The sequence below is a fragment of the Idiotropiscis lumnitzeri genome, chromosome 15, assembly GCF_059441095.1.
Source record: "Idiotropiscis lumnitzeri isolate Australia: NSW breed Sydney's pygmy pipehorse chromosome 15, RoL_Ilum_1.0, whole genome shotgun sequence".
Lineage (NCBI taxonomy): Eukaryota > Metazoa > Chordata > Actinopteri > Syngnathiformes > Syngnathidae > Idiotropiscis > Idiotropiscis lumnitzeri.
In genome coordinates, this window is record NC_142405.1 from 780,215 (window position 1) to 805,206 (window position 24,992).

At 45.2% G+C, this 24,992-nt stretch overlaps 1 protein-coding gene across 1 annotated transcript; it reads right to left on the reverse strand.

Annotated features, from left to right (window-relative positions):
• Window positions 1-9,582: 9,582 nt before the first annotated feature.
• rnd2 (Rho family GTPase 2) lies at window positions 9,583-24,275 on the reverse strand. The gene is made up of 5 exons (XM_088318061.1): window positions 22,741-24,275; window positions 21,905-21,992; window positions 13,471-13,580; window positions 11,565-11,699; window positions 9,583-10,273 (listed from the first exon to the last, which is right to left on the reverse strand). Exons 1-5 carry the CDS (start codon window positions 22,840-22,842, stop codon window positions 10,004-10,006), a joined length of 705 nt encoding a protein of 234 aa, XP_088174187.1. The 5' UTR covers window positions 22,843-24,275; the 3' UTR covers window positions 9,583-10,003.
• Window positions 24,276-24,992: the final 717 nt, after the last annotated feature.

Here is a 24,992-nt window from a genome sequence, read left to right on the forward strand (position 1 = left end):
TAAAATGATATATATGTTCTCTGAGATTTTCTTTGCATTGTTGATAACTTGAGAATTATTCTGTGTCGACTACGGACCGAACAAACCGTTAACAGTCACTTTGTGTTTAGGTCTCACGGACTGCAATGTTTGCAGTTTTCCAATAGAGGGCGTCGCTCGCCTGTCCTATGACTCGTTTTATTTAAAACGAATTACAGTTTTGAAACTCTAAATTCAATCACTCCAGGATTAAACCCCTAATTTGAAAGCCTTCTTTGAACACCAAATTCTTGCATAAACCCTTAACCTGGTGTTAAAACCACATTTAGACACCTGAACACATGTTTAAAAGAATTTGAATTGCCTTACTTTGAAACTCTAACCCTGATTATAATCCTACTCTAATCCGGACTCGAACCCCTAATTTGTAACCATAACTTTATTTTTAAACCCTACTTCTGAACGGACAACCCTTATTTTTAACCCTAACACGGTGTTAAACTCCCAACCCTGACTTGAAACCCTATTTTGAAAGCAAAAATTGAACATTGAAACCCGACCGCAGGTTTGAGATTTAAATTTGAATCCCTAATCCTTGTTTGCAATCCTAATCATTATCGTTGAAAGCCCAACCAAGAATTAAAACTCTTTATTCATTTTTAAGTGTTTCCTGGTCGAATGCATGTCTCGTCCGTGTCGAGAAGAGACTCAGAGGAAAAGTGACGCTTACGAGTGAAATGAAAAAGCAATTCCTCCTCATGCTTTCTCCAAGTGGACGCGAGCCAGAAAAGAAACACGTGCAGGCTGCAGCCACGGGAGGGAAGACAAAAGTATCGGGACGACATCAGGCTAATCTCCAGGACAAAAAAGTTGGAGGAGGTCCAGGTCAACAGCTAAATCGCCCTTCTTTTTTTCCCCTCCACAGCGGTTTGGCGGTGACGTCAGATTCAAGGTGGTCTTGCAGGTACTTTTCAAACGTAACCACAATTCCTCATTTGCCAAATTGTCATTTTTCTGTATAAGAAAAGTGCAAAATGAATTCAAATAAATAATAATCATGAAATCTGACCACATCTCTTGACAAGTGTTCCTCAAGACAATCCCATGACAAATCCTAAAAGATTTGATCATTTTATCGCAGCTCACCAGAGGCTCCATTTGACGCGCGTGCACTGACCACCTTTAAACACAACAATAAGGAGGTGCCGTGCAGACCAAAAAGAAAAAAAGAGTTAATTTATGGAAAGCTTGACTGCTGGTGCTGCTGCTGCGCTCTCTGCTTTGATGCTTAATCCTTTATTAACACCCCCCCACACACCGCCCCCCCCCTGCACCCCGCCGCTTCGAGCATCAAGCCCAAACTTGCAGATACACCTTGAAGAGCTGACGATCATCACTCTTCAACAACATCAGCCCTGCTGGGAAATAAAGATAGGCCGGATGCGCGCGAGGGTGTGTTTGAGTGTGGCTGAGAAAGAAGCCAATCTCAGTGTGTTTACTCCCTGGTTTCCATGGCGACGGCGGGAGGCAAAACCCACTTTAGCGTGTGTGTGTGTGTGCGCGTGTGCGTGTGCGCGCGTTTATGTGTGTGCACGTGTTTGCGTGTGTGTTTGTGTGAAGCTCTCAAGTGACACGCGCATGCCCGCACGCGCACACGCAGATGAGCTCTATTGTTGGCACAAATTGCCTGGGCCAAGCAGGCATGGCGACTTTCCACTGGGCATCTCCGACTCAAAGCGATCGATCTAATCCTCGCCCGTAATGAGTTTCTCTCGGTTTGGGAACGAGCGACGACGCTGAAGTTTGCTCCACGGTCGCGCTCGTGTTCATTCAGCTTTGCGTTCAATTATTTTAGACCGCAGTTGCCCTTTCTCGCCTATAGGTGGCAATGTTTTCCAAAGCAAAGCAAATGTTGCACGATTTCTCCAAAAATTATTCACATTTTTGCCGATCGGATTTTGCATTTTGGGTTTCCTTTGAAACCTAGGCTTGTGTAGCGTGTGAAACATGCGAGAAAATCGACGTCATCTGACTTTAATGACATTGGGAGGCCACCCAAATCACCAACTTTTTATCTGTCTGTTACAAGCTTCACAAAAAAATGGAAAGAAGTGATTAATTGCAACTAATTACGGGATTTTTTTTTGCAATTAATTAGTTCAACAATTAATCGCTTGAAAGCACTAATATATATGTATGTATATATATATATATATATATATATAAAACTGTTTAACTGTAAATACTGTGTAATGGTGATACTTAATATTTATAACGTTGTAGAAGGATTTAAAAAAAATATAATAGAAATTCTGGTCATAATTTCTTCTCATTTCTCTGCCAAGTCATGATTTATATTCAGCAGGATGAAAGCATCCTCGGCTGCTCAGAGCAGAACATTTACATAGAAATGGACAAGCAGTGGCATCAGAAAGAAATCAAATCACAGGGAGCAATTTGGGATGGTATAGTCATGCGTCTGCGCTTTTCCAAGAAGGAACATGCACTTTTATTTTGTGTCTGCAACACACACAGACTAATCTGGAATAAATAGTCTATTTAGCACCAAGCCAATAAGAGTCAGTGGGGAATACATTTATATACCTGTTTATATATCATTACCTGATGTCATATATATATATATATATATATATATATATATATATATATATATATATATACATGTGTGTGTGGGGGGGGGGGGGGGTGCGGGTGAGTGTGTGTGTGTGTGACCTGTCCTTCTTTCCCCCCTTTCGCAGGTCTCAAGGGAGCGTGGAAGGGTGGATGGAAAAAGGAGGTGGAAATTGGCAATGTCAGACGTTCCACAAATTGAGCTTGTGTGTGTGTGTGCGTGTGTTTCTTTGTCTGTGTGCAAAAGAGAAAGCGCAAACAGGGTGTCTGCTCCTAGTCGACAACCAGACACCATTTGGTCTGACTCGAATAGCAACGTCCTCCCATTGCCGAGTGACAAGACTACCAAAATGAGCCATGGGCACGCAGAACTGCAGTCAGGCCAGCCTCCACTCGCAAAAACGAAGTCAAGCCAGCCGCCACTCTTATTTTCAATACTGTGCAACACGGTGCATTACGGTAATGCGCCGAAAGCGCTTGTTGATGGCCACCTTCAAAATAAAAGCTATTGTAACTGAAACGTTTATATTTCTTCTTCCTTTTATTTTTTAAATGCCACATCAGATTTTGATGAAAATACATTGGTTAGATACCAAGGGTGGCCTACTGTGCCTCGGCAGTAGTCTGGTCGCGGGATAACGAAAACGTAATTTTTAATGATTTTTTATTAAATCAGTTGTAATATCAGCCATTGATCTACAGTTAACATTGATTTCTCTTTTTATCTCAATTCATAACATTTCTTGGTGCGATTCTGAGTCAGTTTGCATTCCCACTGGATGAATATAGAAGTTTAATAACATTATTTTAAATCAAAACCACTGACGTGCATGCTTGAGCTTCAGAGCTTTTATTTTGAAGGTTGCCATCAACATCCCCGTTATTCTATTGAGCTGCTAATGGATTTGCATTCAAAACATTTAAAACTCTCTTAGCAAATGTGTGCCTCAGTTTTTAGTCCCAATGAACAAAAACTTGTCAATGTTTCTCACTGGATTGTGCAGGCGTACCTACCTGAGGAAGTGGGGACGGACGGATGAGTTGAAGTGGAAAAATGTCGGCAATGGAGGACACTCCTTCATTTGTGCCAAGTAGCGAGTGATGAGTAAGAAAAAAAAATGCTCTCTGTGAGCTCGATCGAAAGCGTCTTAAACATGCGCACTTGGCAGTAGGATGGGTCGCGTCGCCGCGCCATCGAATAAAGCCGCCGCTGAAGTCGTTCCTTGACGCTCGCCAGCTGCTTCCACATTGTCGTCTTGTCTCCTTTTGTTTGATCGCATCCTTTCATCGCCTCAGCAGCTCGCCGGGCAACGCTGCCACTTCCTGGCGCTTGGCGAGAAAGCGGCCATGTGTTTGAACCCACCTGGCACGTGGAGATTAAGGAAGTGTGCGTGTGCGTGTGTGTGTGTGTGTGTGTACGTGTAAATAAGAGGCCTGTTGTGGCCCAGCAGGAAGCGGATGGACATATTGGGGCACATATATTCTATCTTCGGCTTCAATTCACTGTATAATTCGCTGTATTCCAAATACAGCGGTGACAAGAGCCGCAGGCAACCTGATTTAGGAATGTATTGCGATCCGTTCGTCCGGGTGATTTCTTTTTTTTTTTTGGCTTGCGGGCAAAATCATAGATTTCAAGATTTTCACTCTGTAGGATGATGGTCAACTCAACTCAACTCACTTCACTTTGGCACATATGAACAATTCTTGGAGTTTTAGTTTACAGTTAACGTAACCCAAAACAAAGAGAAGAACACGTGGATTTAAAGCAACCACATAAACACATGTAGATGTGTTATATAACTATACGACCATTTTCTTTATCTTCCGCAAAGAACGACAATCATCTGAAATGAACGTTACGTCTGTATTTTTACTGCCCCTGTGGGTGCACACACCAGAAAAAGCAGCACAGAAAAAAAACTATTTAATTTTTTAACATTCTATGTAATATGTCACGTCTGTATGTTTTAATTGGATCAAATATATATATTTAAAAAAAAAAAAACTCCCTTTTTGGGGGATACTGGAACGGATCAATAGCATTTCAATTCAATTGGGTGGGAAAATATGATTTGAGATCCAGATGTGGTTGAGTTCAAATGAATCATTTGGCATCAAATATTAATCTATTTTATTTTGGCTGTGATGCACCTGAGGTGGGCAGTGACCTCGCCCGCTGTCCTGGCTCGGAATCACATGACGCCCCAGACAGACATATGGACGGACAGGCGGGCAGATGGATGCCGTGAGGCTTTGAAGTCTTCTGGCTCGCGTCGCCACGATGACGGCAGGCAGGTGGCGTGACTTACTGGCATCGTGTTGGCTTTTCTTTGGCTTGGCAGTCGTTCGGCACGGACGGAATGGTAACCAAAACAAGGGCAATTAAATAATTAATGAATTTATTTATTCAATACATCACATGTAGTTTTCTAGATGTTCAATTTTACTGAATTGAGTTGGAGGTGGGTTTTTTAAAAAACAATTTTATTGATAACCCTTTTTGATTTTCCCATTTTTGGTACAGTGCATTGTGATGACACGGTTAAAATTGTTTGATTTTTCATTGTTTGTTAGCATTTTATTTTGACTTTAGGCTTTTTTTTAACACAGTTTTTTTTATAAAAAAAATAGAGCAAGTTTGTTTTAAAAATTAGTTTGAATTTTTCTTAGTTTTTGTATTAGTTTTTAAAAAAAATATATAGAGTATAAGTCGAGTGCAATATAAAAAGGTTCACTAAAGAAAATCATCCTAAAATTCCCAATCGACTGATCAAGCTCCTTTTTCGAGTGCACGCAGTAAAACCGAAATAGATTTAAAATAAAGTTAGTATAGTAAGTTGAAACGCTAAATTTTAGCTTTGCATTGCTGCTCCAGAAGGCCACGGGCCAAGACAATGAAATTAGACAGAGGACAGAATAAAGCCCTCGTCTCTGATCATTGCGCCAGCTCCTTCCTTCCTTCCTCCCTTCCTTCCTTCCTTCCTTCCTCCCTTCCTTCCTTCCTTCCTTCCTTCCTCCCTTCCTCCCTTCCTTCCTTCCTTCCTTCCTCCCTTCCTTCCTTCCTTCCTCCCTTCCTTCCTTCCTCCCTTCCTCCCTTCCTTCCTTCCTTCCTTCCTCCCTTCCTTCCTTCCTTCCTTCCTTCCTCCCTTCCTTCCTTCCTTCCTCCCTTCCTCCCTCCCTTCCTTTCTTCCTCCCTTCCTTCCTTCCTTCCTTCCTTCCTCGTCCGCAGCCATCAGAGAAGAAACACTGTGATTATGTGCAGCACAGCTTGGGCTGTAAAAAGGCCCATTTTCGTAAAAGGCTTCATTTTCACAGCTCGCAGATAAGACGCCAATGAATTGATTTGGTTTGTGTAGCACTGCTGTATTTTGGCCGCCCGCAGTGAAGCACAAATACTTTGTCACTATACAAAAGCAGTTTGCTCAGGGATCTGTACTTTACTCGAGTATTGTGGCCCCTTGAGACACAACTTGAGACTCAACCTATGGCAGTGCACTTTGGGCAATGTGAACCATTATTTAAAAAAAAAAAAATAAGTTTCAATCTGTTTATTTCCGGTCCCAGTTGAAGATTGATGTCAAAGTAAACATAAAACCAAGAACATTACACTTTGTGTTTTTAAAACAACCACAAAGTTTAGCCTTTCAGTTTGCACTCTTAACGCTACGTAGCAAAACACAGCAAGATGTTGTCTTAACTCTTTCGAAAAACACAATAACGGTGCTCACAAGTACATATTCTTTTTCCTCTGCGATGAGCAACTAATGTTAGTGCCGTACTGACGAGCTGAGAGGAGTCGAGACGTCTCATCCATCCACCCATTATCCTTAGCGCAATGAAAAGTATATCAGCCTGTGTTATACTGCCCCCAAGTGGCCGAGGCGAGCACACCAGGAAGGCATAATGGCAACAAATTCATCTGAGATGTAAAAATTGCAAGAGATGAAATCACCCGTGGTTGAGATGTCGATTCACTGAGAGCTTCGAGTCTTTTCTGGCAGAAAAAATGGAATCGAAGTACAGGAGTTGAATCAGTAGCTACTTGTATTTTTCCTTTTTCTTTCCACACAACTATTGAATAGTTTGGTCACCTTTGGCCATCTGCTCTAAAATTTGGGCCCGTTCGTCCATTTTGAAGCCAACGCGGCTTCACTGGTATTGTTTTGGCCGCAGTGTTCAGTTCTGTGATGAGCCATCGCCGAAGCGAGCCGATTCTCTCTCGAGGTGCCAAAGCCCGAGCGTCGCCGCGGGCCTGCCTAGAGGCCAACTTGGATTTATTTGGGTGACGCAACGGCGCCGGATGTCGAGAAGTCACCAGCTGCACTCGCTACGTTTCCGGAATGTCAATTGCTTTGTTCCGCCGAACATCCTGCTCGTTCGGGTGAATCTTTTCATTGTTGACCTCACCACAAAAAACAAAAAAAAAAGAAAAAAAAACAAGAGTCGATTTGATCTGGGGCGGCGTGGCTCAACTCGGCGCGAGCTCATTTGAAGTAGTCCGCAAAGGGCAAATCATGTGCGTCAACTTCCCGTTTCGAGCACATTTTCTTCACTTTTAACAACATTTGTTAGCAATCCTCCCCTTTTGAAATAAGTTGAAAAATTGTTGAACAAATAATTACATACTGGCTTCGTCTTTCCACCAATTTGTTGTGTGTATGTGATAACGTAAGCGGATCGTACATTTACCAGAACCACGATGTGGCCCGTCCACAATAATGAGTTTGCCACCCCTGCCGTAGACACAAATCAAATCCCGAATTTTACAAGTCGGAGCGAGACGTGCCAATCGCAATTCCACGGCGCCACGCCGCGCGATTACCAAAGTTATTTTCTCTTTCATCGTGGCGGTGGGTAAGTGACGGCACGTCTCAGTGACCGCCAGAAGCTCGTCAGCATTCGGAAGCGCAGCTGCCAGCGCGGTTGCCATGACGTCAGTGACTAATTCAGCACTTGAGATGGAAAGGAAGGTGAGGTGCGAAATCTCATTCTGCCTCGCGACTGCTCATTCACGCAGACTTGCATATGCGCCTCGGATTTCTCCGTCCAGCAAGCTGATGTTGTTCGCTCGGAGTGCGGGAAGGCCAAGTGGGAAATCCTGCATCCCATTAGTCAAGCTGACAAAGCACAAGAGAGAGCAGAGCGCACTTTTATTACGCTTTTATGATCTCCTCCTCCGCAGAGACGGGCGTGCATCCGACTGGAGAACAAGGCCGTAATCATCAAGCGGCACAATAAACAATAATAAAGCGCAGCTCGCCAACAACATGAGCGGCAAAGCAACATAATTGGCTTCGTTGGCGACAGAAGCACCAATTATGGCAATCATGCGTTGTTGTTATGGGATAATCTTGCGTCAACGAGCTAGTCTTCACTCTTTTAAAAGATAATCATTGTTAAAATGTATTTAAAAAAACAAAAACAAATAAAGCGATGCGGCCATTCGCTAATTGGTCACCAGGGAGACTGTTCTAAGGATTATACTTGCATTATTTGGAAGAAAATAAATGCCCTGAGTTTTTCATGCGTTTGCTAATAAAGCAAAGCTAATATCCGTGCCCCTAGCAAGCTAAAACTAACTAAACTAGCTAAAACGCGGCTACATTCAAGCACCTCCAAGTCATTTCATTTGGGAACAGGCACACTTTTTGTCTGAACCAAAATAAGTCAATGAAAATAATGCCCTAGGATATTGTTAGCACAACATGCTAATGCTATGCCACGATCTGTGCCACAAACGAGCTAACAAGGCTAGCTACACGCACCAGAGAGTTGGTTTGGCACAAATGCTATGCTAGCAATGTGACGCAAAGTCGCGCTAAGCTATTGGGGCGAGTGACACCATCCTGATTTGTATAACCTCAATAGCAACAGTTTTGTTTTTTTATGCTAGGCTACATTTGTGTACATTAGCTACATGATTTCCTTTGTTATGGTGCATGGAAGCTTCAAAGCCACACTGCCTTTCGCGTCACATTTCCAACATTTTGATCCTTTTAACATCGCTGATGTGAAGCGCTTCCATTGTTTGAGTGTTTTGATGCACGCTATCCAAAAAAGCAGCGAGAACATCTGAAGCGATATTTGCAAGTCAATGACGTCAGCTCGTCTGTCAGTCTCACGATCCCGCATTAGAAACACGGAGAGTCGATATAACTGCAAAACGTGCCGCCGATTTTCCTGCTTATCACACAACCCTTTGGGGAAGGTGTGTGTGTGTGGGGGGGGGGGGGGGGGGGGTGTGCGTGCGTGTGTGTGTGCGTCTACCTGGAAAAAGACCAGCATCAGAAACACCAACAATGAAGCTCTTTCAAACACACTTAAAAGCAACGTCCCGCATCAAGTCAATCTCTCTCATATTTAAATGAGCAGCACTTAAAATAAAGTGCGTAGGTTGCCGAATCGATAAAGTGGAGTTAGACAACGCAGTCAAACGCAATAAAAGCGGAGACGTGTCAACGAGGGAAAGGTCCTTAGATTTAATGCGCCGCTAAAGGCAACACCTGCCCAATGTGTTTGAGGCGTGTGAAGAAAAAAAAAAACATCAAGAAATTCATCTCCCATCTAGCTCGTATGTACAAAATGCAACAACAATGTTTGAGGGAACATATCACCAAAAACAATTCCATTCGATTTTCCAGGGGCTGACAAATTTTGGCTTCGAGGTTAAGGCTTGGGGTTCGGGTTTGAGGTTAGGGTTTCCAGGTTGGGTTTTCCACAAGGGTTAGCGTTTCTTAAACTGGGGTCACGTTTTCAACAAACAGTTTCAAATTAGAGTTTCGGGTTTTAAACTTGGGCTCGAGTTTCATCGAAGGATTTGAAACTACGATAAGGCTTTCAAATTCATTTCGATCAGAGCAGAATTTTCCGTTAGGGCTGGTGTTTCCAGGTAAGGTTTTAAGCACGAGCGTTAACGACACGCTCGGCACGTGCGGCGGCCTCATCGAGAAAGAGCAGCCAACAATAGAATTGGCCATCTGCAGACAAGCTGGCGCTTTATTTTGCAACGTGAGCACAAAAAAAAACATGAAACACAACGTCTGTGTTGCAAACAGAAGCAAATGTGTCGATCTTCTCAATCGAAAGCACTTGAGGTGGCGACGCATGTGCACGGCTCACGCACAAGCCACCCACTCGCCTCATGGCTCCAATCCTGCAGAGTTGTTGTTTTTTTTTTAATAATTAACAATCATCATCAACCCGACTCGACGCGCTTCCGCTACGGCGGCATCCTTGCGTGTGGTGTGTTCCTTAAGGCTTGATTTGCAACATGAAATGACACCAAAGATAAGCAAATTCCCACAGTGCAACTTCATTTTTCTTCTCCTGCAGTGCAACAAAAACAATAAATAGACGTCCTCTGGTCAACATTTCTGTACACGGATCATTTCTACATGAGCACGCAGCTCTTGGCCCGGTCCTTCCGCAGGACGGGCGCGTGGTCCGCGGGCTCGGTCCGGCCCGGAAGCGGCGGGAGGGCGAGCTGCGAAGCGCGCTTGAGCCCCCGGCGGGAGGCGCTGCGCTTGAGCGCCGGCTTGTGCGGCCGCCGCACCGACGCCAACGTGGTGACGTGGAAGACGTCCCGCACGCTGTTCTCCGACACCTTGGACGTGCACTCGGTGTAGGCCACGGCGCCCATCTGACGGGCGATGGTGCTGCCCTGCAAACAAAACAAAAAACGCAGTGTGGTCATGTCTGATATTTCATACATGAGCACCAGACCACTAGGGGGCAACATTACAAACAGACGCTTATCAGAAATTAAATGACATTACAGAAGTCTCATGAGGTGAAAGTTGGAATATAAAGAGAAAAATATATTTTTGGAGAAGTTCTAATGTAATGATTAATGTGTCTGTTTTTTGATAAAAAGTTAGAATTTTATGTGAAAATAAGCTGAATTTTTTTTCCCCTGAGAAAAGTCGCAATGTTATAAAGGAAAGTTGTAGGTTTTTTTTTTTTTTTTTTCCCCTTAAAGAATTTCCATATTGGGGGCGGGTCCCATTTTTTTCAAGAAAGTGTCAGAAATAATTCCTTTTAAACAAAGTGAGAATTTATTTTTAAAAAAGTTGTAATGTTAGGAGAAATCCACAATGTTTTGACAAGTAATGTTGTTTTTTTAAGTTGTAATTTGTGAATGAAGAAACAATTTTTCTTTTTTTTTGTAGTCGAAACTCCAAGTTAGCGTCCCAATTTCAAATCCTTCCACAAGTTAGCCTCGGAGCCCATTGACAAATAAATTTGATTTCCCAATGAAACCGTTTTTTTGTTCCTGTGCAGAATGTTATGAGAGAGCAACCCTGAAACAAGCTTTTAGCGGTTGTCTCCGCATAAAAAGCGGAGGACTTAATGTTCCCGGAGACGACATGTTGACAGCAAAGTGCAAACATGTCCAGCCATTTACGGAATCCACTAAATTTGCTTCACTCATTTCTTGGAACACACAAAAAAAAAATGCTGTGCAGTGTCGTCCTCCTCCTCTTTTCTCTTCTTTCTGAGACCATCCACAGCGTTTCTCCAATCACACGCTCAAACTTTTCATGTGCATGCTTTGATTTTTCTTTCACGGCATCACGCAACGATTGGCACGTGAGACGCAGCCGCGTCCTCGATGGGTGGCTGTGATAATGATGTGATCACAAGCAGATTACCGGAGAAACATGTCAGGTTCAGGCAGCGGTCAGTCGACTCGTCCGCTCATGCTTAGAAGTCGATTTGAGATCAGCAAAATCGGATGACGCTGTCCGCCTCTGCGACGTGACAACTGTGGGACGCTTTATTAGGTACACCCGCACGGCCATTTTCAGGTTATCTGCGCCTTGAGATACGAGCAAGCCCATACGAGACGTTGAGCAGCGCCCACAAAAAAATTAATTGGAGGCGTCGGACTCGCTCCTCCATCGTTCCCCCCCAAAAAGAGGAGCAACTTGCACGCGACGCGTCCTCGTTACCTGCTCATGCGTGACGGGGATGAGGCGCTGCTTGGAGAGTTCCCTCAGCGTGTTGACGTCCGTCCGCATGTCCAGCTTGCAGCCCACCAGCACCACTTTGGCGTTGGGACAAAATTCCTGCGTCTCGCCCTGCCACTGTCGACGCAAACGACAACAAACACTCCACTTACTTTTGGACTTTTGCCGGTTCACCGATCACAAAAGTCAACTTTTGGGAGCAATTTGGCTGCATTTAGTAGCCACATGGGATGGAACCACAAAGGAGGGCAGAACGATTTCGAAAAAAAAAAATCCAATTGTTTTTTTTTTCCCCTCAATATTACGATTGCGATTTGATGTGTAGAAAAATAACAACAATTAGTGAACCAAACACATGGCAGCGTTTTCATTTTAGTTTTGGCCTAAGCGAGTACGTATTGTGCATGAAAAAAGAGGAGCTGGTCCCATTTGGTAGCACATCTGTCCTTGGCAGAGGTCTGAGCGTCATCCAAGTGCACGGGAAAATCAAATGACCGTCAACGGAAACGCCATATGTCACATAATTAATTGGCCCTTCTTTCACAACTGCAGTCATCGATCAATATTTTCTTCGGGAAAAAAAACAAATTATAAATTGAGGCAATCGGCTAGCATGTCCACTCCGCCGTCGTGAGGTTGAGGATGCCAACGCAAGGTGTGGCCTTGCTGTGAAGAGTTTGCATGTTCTTTCTGTGCTTTTGTTGGTTTTCTCTGAGTATTTCGTTCTCCTCCCAAATTCCAAAAAACACGCGTTTGCTTTGAATTAATATTATCATATGTGCTTCTTTTAAGGACACAGCGTGTAAAAGGTACACAAAGTGGAAGTGGTACAGAAAATGCATGCATGGATGCACAAGCAGTTGAATCCAACATCTGTGTGCACGTACGTGTGTGCACGTACGTGCGTGCGTGCGTGGGCGTGCGCGGGCGTGTGCGTGTGTGCGGCTAGTGACGCTAAGCTGAAAAAACAGTTTGAACAAATGCACAAGAACGCAGCACAGCCTGGAATATTTTGAATGCCATGCAGCCATCACCAGACCTTCTGCTCCCCCCCCCCCCAAAAAAAAAAAATCAACCTCTGACCTCTCAAGCCTCGCCCCTGCCCCCACAAACAAGCACCAATCAAAGGCTTTGATTGTTTAACCCTCGCTCCTCTGTGGCGGCCTTGCTTGTCACGCAAGTCAAAAGTCTAATTTGGGACGGCCGCTGTCGCAACAGGTCTTAAACGCGGCCCTGAGACGAGATGAACAGGGCGACGGCTAGGGGTCAGGGGTCACGGCAACCCCCTTTGCCTTCGCCAGTGTGGAGAGGATTCACGGGAGAAGCAAAAGCTTGAGCGCACATCTGTTGACAGCCTCCACCGAGGCTTGTCGGCATTTTTGAGGGTGTCCCGGGTTCGATCGACAAAGTCTGCAAGGGGGGACAATCGATGACTCTCTTGTAGAAACTGCACTTTGGCACCATTTCAGAAAGAAAATTCGCAAATTCCGCAAAATGGAAGAGAAATAACAAGAATGGCTGAATTTGACAATAGTGAACTCGAAAATTTGGATTAGAAATGAAGAGCAGAAAATCAAATTGCCTTCGATATTCCGATTGTGATGGAATTCTTTTCCTTACAGATTTTTTTTTTTTACGAAATACAAGCAATAAATGATAAAAAAAATTTCTCAGGCTAATGATGTGCGACGCTCGTGTGCAGCCTCTCGTCTTTGATGCGCAGTCTCAAGGCTCATTTGCGTACCCCCCCACCCGCGACCTTCCATTCTGCAGAGGATTGAAGGTCAAGTGAATATTTGGATGAAATGAAAAGGAGCAACGAGGCCGCCGTTCGCTACGACGCTACCAAGCCACACGTGAGCGAATTTGATCCAAACAAGCCACCGACCTTTTTAATGACGCTGTCCAGAGTCTCGGGGCGGCTGATGTCGAAGCAGATGAGGACGGCGTCGGAGTCGGGGTACGCCAGCGGTCTCACGTTGTCGTAATAGGAGGAGCCTGCGGACCAAAAAAGAAAAAAGTCACATATGGTGACACGTTAGCTTGTTCAGGAGCTCCAGCGGTGCGATGGTCGACCTCTGACCAGAAGAAGAATTTCGTCCGACCCCGAGCCGCTTTGTTTTGGCCAACTGAAATGGTGACTAAAACGTCTTCCATGGAGCACTTGACATTTTTCAGCAAGTATCTTGGAACAAACGGGCGAGCGGAGATGTCGGGGGTGGAGTCTGGAAATGTTGCCTTTCATCAGCAATTAAAAATGCAACCAAATATTTTCATAAAAAAAAAAAAAAAAAAACACAAATGAGAGATTGTGCATCGTAAGCCTAAATGTGCGTTTTGCAACAACGCAATATCGGTATTTGCGTCCGTCAATTTTCGATGCGGCATTTCGTGAGTGGCGTCAAGGGGTGAGCTGCGGCCAAAGTCGCTTTTCAACACATCCTTCGAAAAAAAGGAACTGTTAATCTAGAGTCCTTGAGAACATAAGTCCGTTATATCGTCGCGTGGAACTGTCACGTCTCGGAAAAAAGACAAAAAAATTGGACGTTTGGATGTCGATATCGTGCAGGAAGCGATAACGTTACAATATGATTTGTCGTGGATTGTGTTTCGTTTTCGACGTTTCAGGCGGACGAGTCAAGGACAAGGCGCACGTCGGTCGGCATGCGAAGAAGGCGAGGCATGAAGTGATGACACAAGCGGGCGGGGAATTAGGCAAAATCATGCAAATGAAGCGGCCGGCACTTTCCAAAGACGTTTAAATGTTGAAATTTCGAGGCGGATAACGAGGCCGTCGGGACGCACGCATCAAAATGATGGGCAGGTCACGGTCACCGTGGGCGAGGAGACCACGCACGCCATGACCGGGGAGCCGCCTCGGCACTTCTGACAAAGTCGGACAGAAAGTCCTCAGAGGGGGGAAAAAGTGCGTGGCGGGCGCAACCAAATAAAAGCCAATCACTGGAAGCAAAAACATTACTGTCGTCTAGCTTGAAATAAAAATGAAAAAAGGATTTTCTTTTAACTGCATAGAGCAACCGATTTTGACTTCAAAAGACTTCTCAAGAAATAATAATTTGTTTGCAGCATTCGTCAATTGACAATCCTTCACACGCGCATATTTTTCTTGTGAGTTTAAAACAAAAAATTGACTGTGAAAGGAGCTGTTGTTTTTGTGGAAGTTTCCTTCAAGAAAAAAAAACCTCTCATCCGTCCAAGCTGAAGCGAAATCAGCTGGATTTTCTACAAAGCGTGTCGTGAGTATTTTCAAGACATCAAAGAGCAGAGAGAGCAAAAAAAAAGGACACTTGAGCTGACTGAGCATTGGCACATCTCTAATCGGTGTGATTTCCGGGGTTTTTTTGTTGTTGAGATTTCCGCCGAATTGGCACGCCCCTTTTGGCGCTCGGCTTGTCATTTTTTTTCCGTCTCAGGCGTCTACGTCACAGCAGGGAAGCAAGCGCGGTAATATTGTCCGTTCTCTTGTTGTCAAACGGCGACCGATCGCCACAAAAATGCAAATGCACTTGACTCCTCCTGTCCACTCCAACCGGTGAAAATATAAAAGTCGTCTGCGCAATATTTTGGATTGATTAACACCGCCAAGGGGCTGACGTGCACAAGAGCAAGAATGCGCACACGAACCCCAACTGGTCATCGCTTGGACATTTCGCTCCGCTGAAGTTTTCTAAAGCGCCAGGAGGCAAAATGTTTGCGACTTTTTGATGATGTTGGCATGACGAACACGTTGCCCTCAAAAGACTTTATCAAAATGGTGCGCATGGAGAAACGGGGGCGCGCCGACACTTAAAAGGTCTGTGAAAAGCATTCCCATCCCAGCGCTCTCAATCCGTCTGGACCCTGGCGCTCTGTCCAGCGACTTTCCCAGTGCAATTTCACTTCCACAAAAGCAGCAAGCGGGCGGGAAGCGAGCGCGTTGCCATATCAAACGTCATCCATAAATGATGGGAGCGAGGTGAGGCTGAAGGAGGAAAGGTGGACGAGGAAGGTGAACGGCGCTCTTGGGTGGTGTGACGCCTCCCCCGACGGCATGGGGGGGGGGCTTTGCGGGAATTAAACGTTGGCTACTGCCTGGTTAACAAGCGCCATCGTTTACGGCAATTCATGCCAAAATACTTTGCGAGCGTTTCGATGATCAGAATGCTTTGAAAAGCCTCTCGACGGTCACGTAGGCCGCCATCTTCCAGGCACTTGTCAGCGCGGCGCTAAAAGGTAGGCGGCCATATTGAGCTTCCGTTTGAACGCAGTCAGGACACCGGCACCGACTGACAGACGCTTTGATGCCGAAGAGCGAATTCAACGGCAAAGTTGACCCTCAAATTAGCCGCTCCAAAAGCACTTGAGCAGGCGGAAACAGGAGCGAGTGGGCAGTAAACCTGAGTGACGGCGGGAGCGGATAGCCCGGAATTCTCGTTCGAGCAGCAAGAGGAGGCTGATAAGAAAAGGCCAGAGGCGAGAGAAGGTTGCAAAATGGATGGCGTGCGTGCGTGCGATCGTGACTCTCCTCGAGCGTGGCCGCGAGGCGACGCCGTTTAGGATCACTGATGGATTCCCTCGCACGGCGCCATCGGGTCCCGTTATTCCAGGTCATTGCTCTCGCTCGAGCGGCGGCCGTCCCCGAGGAGGCGACAGTCGGTCAGCATGTGTGCGTTAAGATGTCACTTTTATTTCCTGCGGGACAAAAGAGTGGCAAGGCGCACGGGTGACTTCAAGAGAAGGCAGAATTTGCTTTCTGCTCTTCCAAAAAGGGATCAAAGGATGTCGCCGTCTCCATGGCGACGTCGAATCAGATGTTTGGAGTATAAACAACATCATGCGTGCAATAATTCGATCTTGTCTTTTGTGTCTTCAGAATAATCGGAACGCTACGAATACGCGTGTCCAGCCTAAGGAGATCCAACACTTTAGGGAAAAAAGACTTCAGACGTGGAAGTCGAGCAGCCGAACAATCCTGAAATGTTCTGACTGATATTTTTGCGGTCGACCTAGCCAAGTGATCTGATTTTTATTTTTTGGGGACTGCAAATGTTTGTTTTTTTTGACAACTAAATGAACTGAACGTGCAACCGAAGGGTCTTCAATCCTGTTCCTCGAGGGCCGGCGTCCATCTCTGCCTTCCGCAACGCTCAGGGCGGTTCTCGAGCTGGTGCCGACCAATCCTGACGCTGATGTGATCTTTTGAATCGGGCGGCAGGGAGCGATGGAAAAGCGGGAGGACAGCGAGGAACAGGATTGAGGACCCCCTGGGAGAGTGGCACTCCGATCGCGCAAACCGTAGATCGCGATCGGCCGAATTTCTGGATCAAAAAACGATCACGCGCCGCTCGTACGCCGCCAACAAGAGTCGTCCCAAAAAGACAAGATGAAATTTTCAAACGAGTTGTCGCTACTTCCGTTTTTTTGAGGAGCTTTGCAGATGTTAAAGATCCAAATAGCATATTCTCTGACAAAATGATGTGACACACTCCAATCGGGGCTGATTTTGGCGCTGCTGTCCAACGAGGCGTTTAATGACACCCACAGAGCCTTCACATTCACCTCGGCCTTTTTGTTTGTTTGAGACTTTGCCGAGAGCTCACATCGGCTCCGCTGGAAAGCCGCGGCTTAGCGGGTGTCGGGAGGATTGACATTCCCCTCCTGCCCCGATTCGACGGTTTTTGTCACAATGCTATTTTCAAGACGATCATGAAAATGTTTAACAAAAAAAAAAAAAATGTGAATGTCAGAAAGCGAGACGCAGGTCGTAAAATGTAATCATGATCCTGATCCGACACAAAAGTCGAGACTTGTTGAATGCAAGTTTCCAATTCTGATTAAGCGTTGAGATGACATTTTTGGAACTTTCATAAATTTGGCAAATCAGATCAGATGAAGGAATTAATTCATTCCAAAAATAAGGGAGAAATATTCCTAAAAAATTCTGCATTGATGACTTGGATTTTTCAATCCACTCCCCAATTTTTTTTAGGTTTGCATGTGCTACACGGCAGGTAAATTTCATCGAGGTTAACATCATTAAAACACGCTCACAAGCAAACTGCCGTTGAAAGTTAAAAATTAATTACCGGCAAAGCACCTGGCATACTTTTCTTTGTTTTGTTGAATGGATCAATAAAAGAAGAAGAAGAAAGCTAACGGTGCATTAAGAGCCACGCCGAAGGTTTCATTCGAAGCTTTACCAAATGTGAGATTCTCTCGTTTGTGTTTGGGGTGAACGACTTCAATTAGTTGGTTTAGTTGAATAACATCAACTCCCGCTGAGCGTGTCGAATGGGGGATTAAATGTGCACTTATTTCAGACTTTGGTTCATGAGCACGGCTTGAAATAACATCGCCAACCTTTTATCTGTGAGCAACACATAAATATGAAATGAATATATTTGAATTGAGAGAGGTGTGTAAATGCAGCGGTGCCTTCACATAGAAGTTTGCTTTGTTATATGACCAGGCTCGTAACTCAATATACTCTTATGAGAAGTCAAGTTTTCATCTTGAAATGCAAAACAAAGAGTAATGACACATTTTTGGCGTTTTGGTGACATTGCATCCATTGAACGGCCGTTGTGCTGCTCTTTGGCGGTGTGCCCACTTTGATCACGCAAAGGCAGCAGAAGACGGACTGATGCCACTGAAACAGCTCAACTCCTCTCAACTCATCAGTACGGCGCTAATATTAGCCGTTCTGCACAAAGGAGGAAGATGATATGATTGTGTGTGAACTGTAATGTTGTCTGTCGACATGTGTTGCGGCACCATTGCTTCAAGGTTTATAGCAGCGCATTCCGTAGATGCTAATTAGTATTTGCATTAAGCTGGCAGACTGAAAGGCGAGGCTAATTGTTGTTTTAAATGCACGGTGTAATTCGCTTTGTGTTTCAAGTGAACCCTCACATACTCACCTTTTAATTTGTTTTCAATATTTTTTTTTACATTTTTATTTTTTTCTTTTCTTTTCTTTTTTGGGCGAGCCAATGTCCATTTTCAAGAGAAATTAATTTTTTATCCGCATTTTAAAAAAAAACTTTTGGTGTTTAAAAAAATCCTCAGTGCATTTATAATGTCTGTCAATTATACGCAGATTTTCGCTATTTCAAATGATAAACACAGATGTCTTTAAAAATGCAGAAATACAAAAAAATCAATCTTTAAACTGCACAACATAAATCCCAGTCAAGCATACCGAGTGTGCCATTTTTTCAGAACTTTGTTATCGAGCAAAAGCTTGAAACAACGTCACACACCTTTTATCAGCAAACAACCCCCCCCCCGCCCCCACGAGCACCCCCAAGTCATCAAAACACGTCTCATTAGGCGTTCATTGCCCCGGGCGGCCTCCAGGCTCAGACACTCCCAAACATTTGGATTTGTATCCTCCACCTGAACCCAAACATCATCATCTCCTCTTCCCCAAAAGGAAAAGAAAAAGTGCAAGATGAGGTGACAGTGAGAGTGACGCACTTTTGTGTGTCTGCACGCATGGCAACAAGCCACGTGCTCGCACTCTGGGGTGCTCCGGCGTGAAGCTTGTTTGAACGTCCGCTCTGCGCATTGTTTGCACAGGCTTCAAAATGCCAGAAACACCGCGACGCGTGACGAATGCGAGTATGAAGACACCGACGATGTCAGAGGGGGCGTGGCTAGCTGCTGACGCACACTTCCGACGTCAGGCCGGCGCCGCTTGGAAGGAAAACAAGCACCTTTGAGGGAGCTACATTTGGACCGGCTCATGGGAGTCAAACCAAAGGTGGTCCATAAAACTAAGGAAAATGTTCACAATAGTTCAATAAGCTTGCAGCCTCGTCTTGAAAGGGAAATTTGCAACTCGCAACAAAAGGGGATGACAAACATTGCAATCGGTTGAAGACAGGGAATTCGGTGCTTTTGGGTTTTTTTTGGGGTTGTTTTTTTTACATTTAAAGATGCGAGCAAACATGAGCGATAAGCGGGACGCTTTCCCAGACAGGCAGACAGCGCTTGCTGCTATATTGAGAAGGCAGACAGAGTGAAATCATGCCTCGGGCTCGCTACAAACTCCCAGACTGCCTGCCTGGCGATGGATCACTCACCCCCCCCCCCCCCCGCTCTCGCCCCTCCCTCCTACTTTCCGAGCAATGAGTGGAAGATGCAGTAATGACCCTCGGGGAAGTTCTCGCTGAGACACGTTGACATTTGGACCACTTGACCGCTAGGCTTACTTGAAAAATCAATTAGGAAGCAGCTACACGCCGAAAGAGCTTGTCAGAGGAAATGGCAGCACAGTCAAGCGGCGGCGCACACACGCAAATATTGGAATTCTCTCCAGTCATTTTTCTAATTGACTTCATTCTCCAGATGGTCGCAACGCACACAAAAGAGACAAAGTTGCCGTCTGGCTTGTTCCCGGAAGCCACAACGTCCTTCTGTTTCGGTTCAATATGGCTGAAAATAACCTAAAGGACAGCAGCACAATTACAAGACGCCATTATTTTTAGTTTTAGATTCGGGGAGCGCGAGGAAAACCATCACAACAGAGCATTTGAATACTTCATTTAAATCGAAATACGTCGCAAATCTGGAGGCAATTTAAAATGAATACATTACAATAATGCACAGTATATACTGCATATTAGAATTTTTTTAGGAGACTTGACCAATATTTCAACAGCGACATCCCCAGAAAGAGAAGCGGCTCGGCTTTTAATCAATCCCAAAGTGCAGACAGACATCAAGTCCGCACAAAAGCGCCGAGACGCCACAAGAAAGCTCCCAAATCAATTCCATAAACACCCGAGAATGGCTCGATCCCGTCCGGGAAGAGGAATTAACGAGAGCTCGCCAATCGATGGCCAACGACACGTCGGCGCTTTAATGACATGCGATCACGAGAGGGAGGAAGGCCGGATCATCGGCAAGGTTTTGTCATCACGGCGGACAAGCGAGCCAACCCGTCGTGAAGGAGACAATATTCTTCAAACCTTGCAAGATCAAGTAACAAAGTTACTTTTTAAAATAGCAATCAGATTACTTTTTCAAGGTAACTGTGGCACCGCTGGTCACCGATGCGCTCGCTTCCTCTAGCTAATCCTTCTTGTAGACATCGGAGAGAACATTTTGAAAAATGGACAAAAAGACAAAACAGGGGCTCCCACCAAAGCTGTTTTCCATCTGTGAGACAATTAGTTTTCTTGTTGGGAGAACCCATGAACATCTGCGTGAATAATGGTACGCACACCCGCGGACACACTCACACACACACACACACACACACCCACACACACAGGGGGGGGGGCCTCATGTGCGCCCTGTGGACAGATGACGTGTTTGTGGTGGCAAAAAAGATTAAAGACCATCGGTGGCAAAGGTGCTTCGGGGTTTTAAAGATGCACAGAAGCACAACATTCCCACAGCGTCATTATCCACGTTGATAAGGAGCCCCCCCCCCCCCCCCCCCCCAGGCGACACGTGGGGGGGCTGAGTGCTGAGTGGCAGGCTCAAGGAGACTCACTCTCAGGGGCCGATGCAAAAACAACAACATTCTTTCCCCGCTGACCACGAGGCAGCGTCGAAAGATCGAAAGATAGCTTCGGGTTGGGAATGTTTATGTTCCCCCTCGCAGCGATTTTGGATTCGGAAGTTTTTAACTGTCTTAAGGTGGCGGAGAACTTCCAATCGGAAGGACGGAGAAAACACCAAACTAAACACTCGGGGAAGTTGCTGGCTCGTCCAGTCCGGCGTCAAAAAAAGAGCTCCGAAATTTGACCAAAGACATTTTGGCCAGAAACCGGAATCATTTCCGGAAAAGTCAAAATAAGAAAAGAATACAAATTAAAGCCCTATCGTCATTCAACAGGAAGTTTGAATCCAACATTTTGTTGGGCTCAATGCCAGGACTCGTAATTTGACGAACGGCTACTCGGGATTAACCATGAAAAGAGGAAGTGAGATCTTGAAAATTCTAACTTGTGACACCGAATCCTATTTTCTTTCGCGTTCAATTTACTGCGGTACGCCGATTTAAGAGCGACCACATTTATGTGCTTTTCTGGAGACGTCTCCCGACTGTTATTTTGTCTTGAGTTGTGGGGGGGGGGGGATTTCCCAAAATGAGCATTGGCCACTCTTGCATGGACCCCCGCCCATCGCAGCCCCAGACGGTCGCCTGACCTTGGAGAAGACGTGAGAGCGGTCGTCACGGGAGGGGAAAACAAACAGGCTGGCGCTCCGGCAAAGACCACAATCGTCAAATCATTCGTCTGGGTCAAAACTAAACGACAACCCAAAGACGGTTTATATTGGGGGGGGCGTAAGCCAAAGGGTCCTACCTGATGTGTCCCACATGTTCAGCTCAATGCGGTGCTTGTCGATCTCAAAGCTGGCCGTGTAGTTCTCGAAAACGGTGGGCACATACGTCTGAAAAGACAAATCAATCAATCGCGTTTGTTTCAGGGATGAAATCAGACACTTCATTTGGTGCGCCTGCTGCCTGTTCAGACAAAAAGAAGATCGGTACGCCAATACGGCGATATTTGTAGCGTTGGTCAGGCACGGTGACCACGGCAAAATATTTCCAGATTGGAGACACATACCTCGGGTCAAAAGTTTCCGCCATGTGGATACCCTCACTTAACATTTCATTTGACGGACGCGAATATTTGAACTATTGCCGCTTGTTGTCTTGCTCGTCTAATGTGACACAAAAAGTGTCACATTATCATTATTATGTTGTCAGTTTTTGTTTCACTCACTTTTCAACGATACCAACCGTACCAAGTCGGAGAACGACACAAGAACAGTATAAAAGTTTTTAACTTGTGGACAAAGTTGGCCATCAATTGATGTCTTCTTACCTCATTTAAAAATTCATAACTTTCTTCATATGTATTGCAAGAAAAAGACTTGGTATATCACTGGGATCATTTTCATTTCTCTTTCTTATAAGAATAGTCTTATCCATGAATAAAATAAGTAAATAAATTCATCTTTATAGTTGACAAACATTTAAGGGGTCCCTGAACCCAAAACGTTTAAAGCAGCTCACATTTAAAAGCAGCATTACTTTACTTGTCAATTTTGCGTTCAGACCGATCTAGATGGGACGTCATTCATTGATTAAAAAAAAAAAAAAAAAAAGAAAAAGGAAAAAAGGATATGTGCTCACCTCCGGGTAGCAATCTTTGGCAAAAACGTGCAGCAGCGCCGTTTTGCCACATTGCGCGTCGCCCACCACCACAATTTTACAGCGGCTGCCCTGACTCTCCATACCGGTCAGAGGTGCAGTCGGTGTTCGCCAACATCCGTGAACACGAAATCAAACCAACAAACAAGCCAAGCAGCGAAGACGACTTCCACGGAGCTCCCCGTCGCTCCGGCGCAGCCTTGGCCGGCGAGCAGCTCCTCCGGTGCGGCTGACAGACTGGCTGAGTGCCGCAAGTGGTGCCCGGTGACCGGACTGAGCCAAGCGGGGAGGGGACGCGCACGCACACGCACACGCACGCATGCTGAGACGCGCGTGCGAGATGATAGACAATTGTGGTGACAGGCCACGCCCACTGGGTGTGCACGAGGAAGATGTGCGTTCAAAAAAGAATTTGGACCGCGTCATCCTCCATTGAGAAAAAACGCAGTCGAACCTTAAAGACCCGTAGACTAAAACAATTAAATACTTTGTATGTATTGATCATTTCAAATATAATTCAGAGATTTTTTTTCACATCGACATCGTAAAATATGTATTGTCCCTCCATGGTTCGATTGACATCATTCCTGGCAGTCAAATGGAATAAATCTCGTTCTTTTTAGCAAGCGAGCCAATTGACTCGCTGCCCTCTTTTGAGAAAATAAAACAAATCTTTAAGACTAATAATCCCTCTTGCAGCCCTCGTGGAAATGTGTGCACATGATGTCTGCTGAATACGTGCCAGTAATGGCAAGACAGTAAACGCGGCGTATGTTTATGAAGTAGGCTGTTAAACGGTTCAGGGTGACTGCTTTGTGTTTAGAGTTCGTCTTTCCTTCGGATCTGAATGATTGGTCTTGGGCAATGAATGAATGAGCTCATTAAAGTGGAACCGCCGCGTGTTGTGCACTTTGGCACCATTTTAGAAGTCTCTGAAGAGTCACATTGCCCTCTAGTGGAGACAATTGAACTGCATCGCCAGATGCTCTCAATTTGTAATACTGTACTCACTTTTGAGAGTAAGAAAAAAGTCAGACTATCGTGATTTAAAATTAAGATGATTACAGAGAGGATATCATTAGCCGTGAACTGTTTTGTTGCAAGCACGTCACATACGTGAGAAATCGCATTGGCTGAGAAGTACGTGCTTTGGATATAAATCACGTTTGCTATCATTATGTCGTAGTACCAAAAGTGACCTTTGGGAGGCAGCATGGCACCATAAAGCCGCTCACTCAGTAGAAGCTAAGGCTAACTGTTACATATTTACGATTGTCAGCCCAGACTGTTTTCCGAGATCGGCGAGGAAAAATCATTCCTTCCCACAACACAAGCTCAGGACCCAGCACCACCCGAATTTGCTCATCCGGAGCCACTGTCCTTGATGTCCATGCATTGTTTTGTTTTTTTAGCAGGCCCTGCTGGTACTGGCAGGGAAACCCAAGCCCCAACTCCAAGCCTGGCTCCACAAGGGTTTTGGTCGACCTTTTCTGAACAGATCCCATTTATATATTTTATAGTCCACACACATTTTGTAGGCCCAATTATAGCACAAAGTAACATTAAACTACCTTAAATGAAAGATGACATCACATGTCTGGGGTTCCAAACTTGGTGCGTGTGTCTTTTTCCGGCTGCGGACTTGTTTCGGAGACTTTCGTGAGCATTTTCTGGACTGTTCTGCCTCACTAAATGAGACTATTGCATGTTTGCTGCTCTTCTCAGCCTCTCTGTGATGATTGTGTTCCTTGCTGTGGTCACCATGAAGGCTTTTTAAAAAGACAAGACATGCTTGACAGCGACCACCAATCAATCAATCAATCATCCTGATTCCTACTCAGCTCAGAGCCTTTGCGGGATGTCGACTAGTTTTCTGCTGACGTTGGCCTCCTCAAGGAGTGCCGAGTGGCACTTTGCAGCCACGAGGTGTCTACGCCTCACCACCTTGAAGAATGAAACAAATCGGACTTTTGGATTTCTTGACAATTTTTTTTGCATCTGGCTGTTACAAACCAAATAAGATTGTTTCACACACACATCGAAAGAAAAGGCTCATCCATTTCTCATTGCGCAATAACAATGAGCATGCAGCCCTCTTTTGTGTTGTATCGTATCGTATGATGTGAGTACTGCACATTTCCTTCCGTTAGCACCATGTTGCAATAAATGTGTCAAAAACTTAAGCGGTCTCGTGTTTGTCTCTGACAATTTCCCTCCTGTTCATAATTAACAGA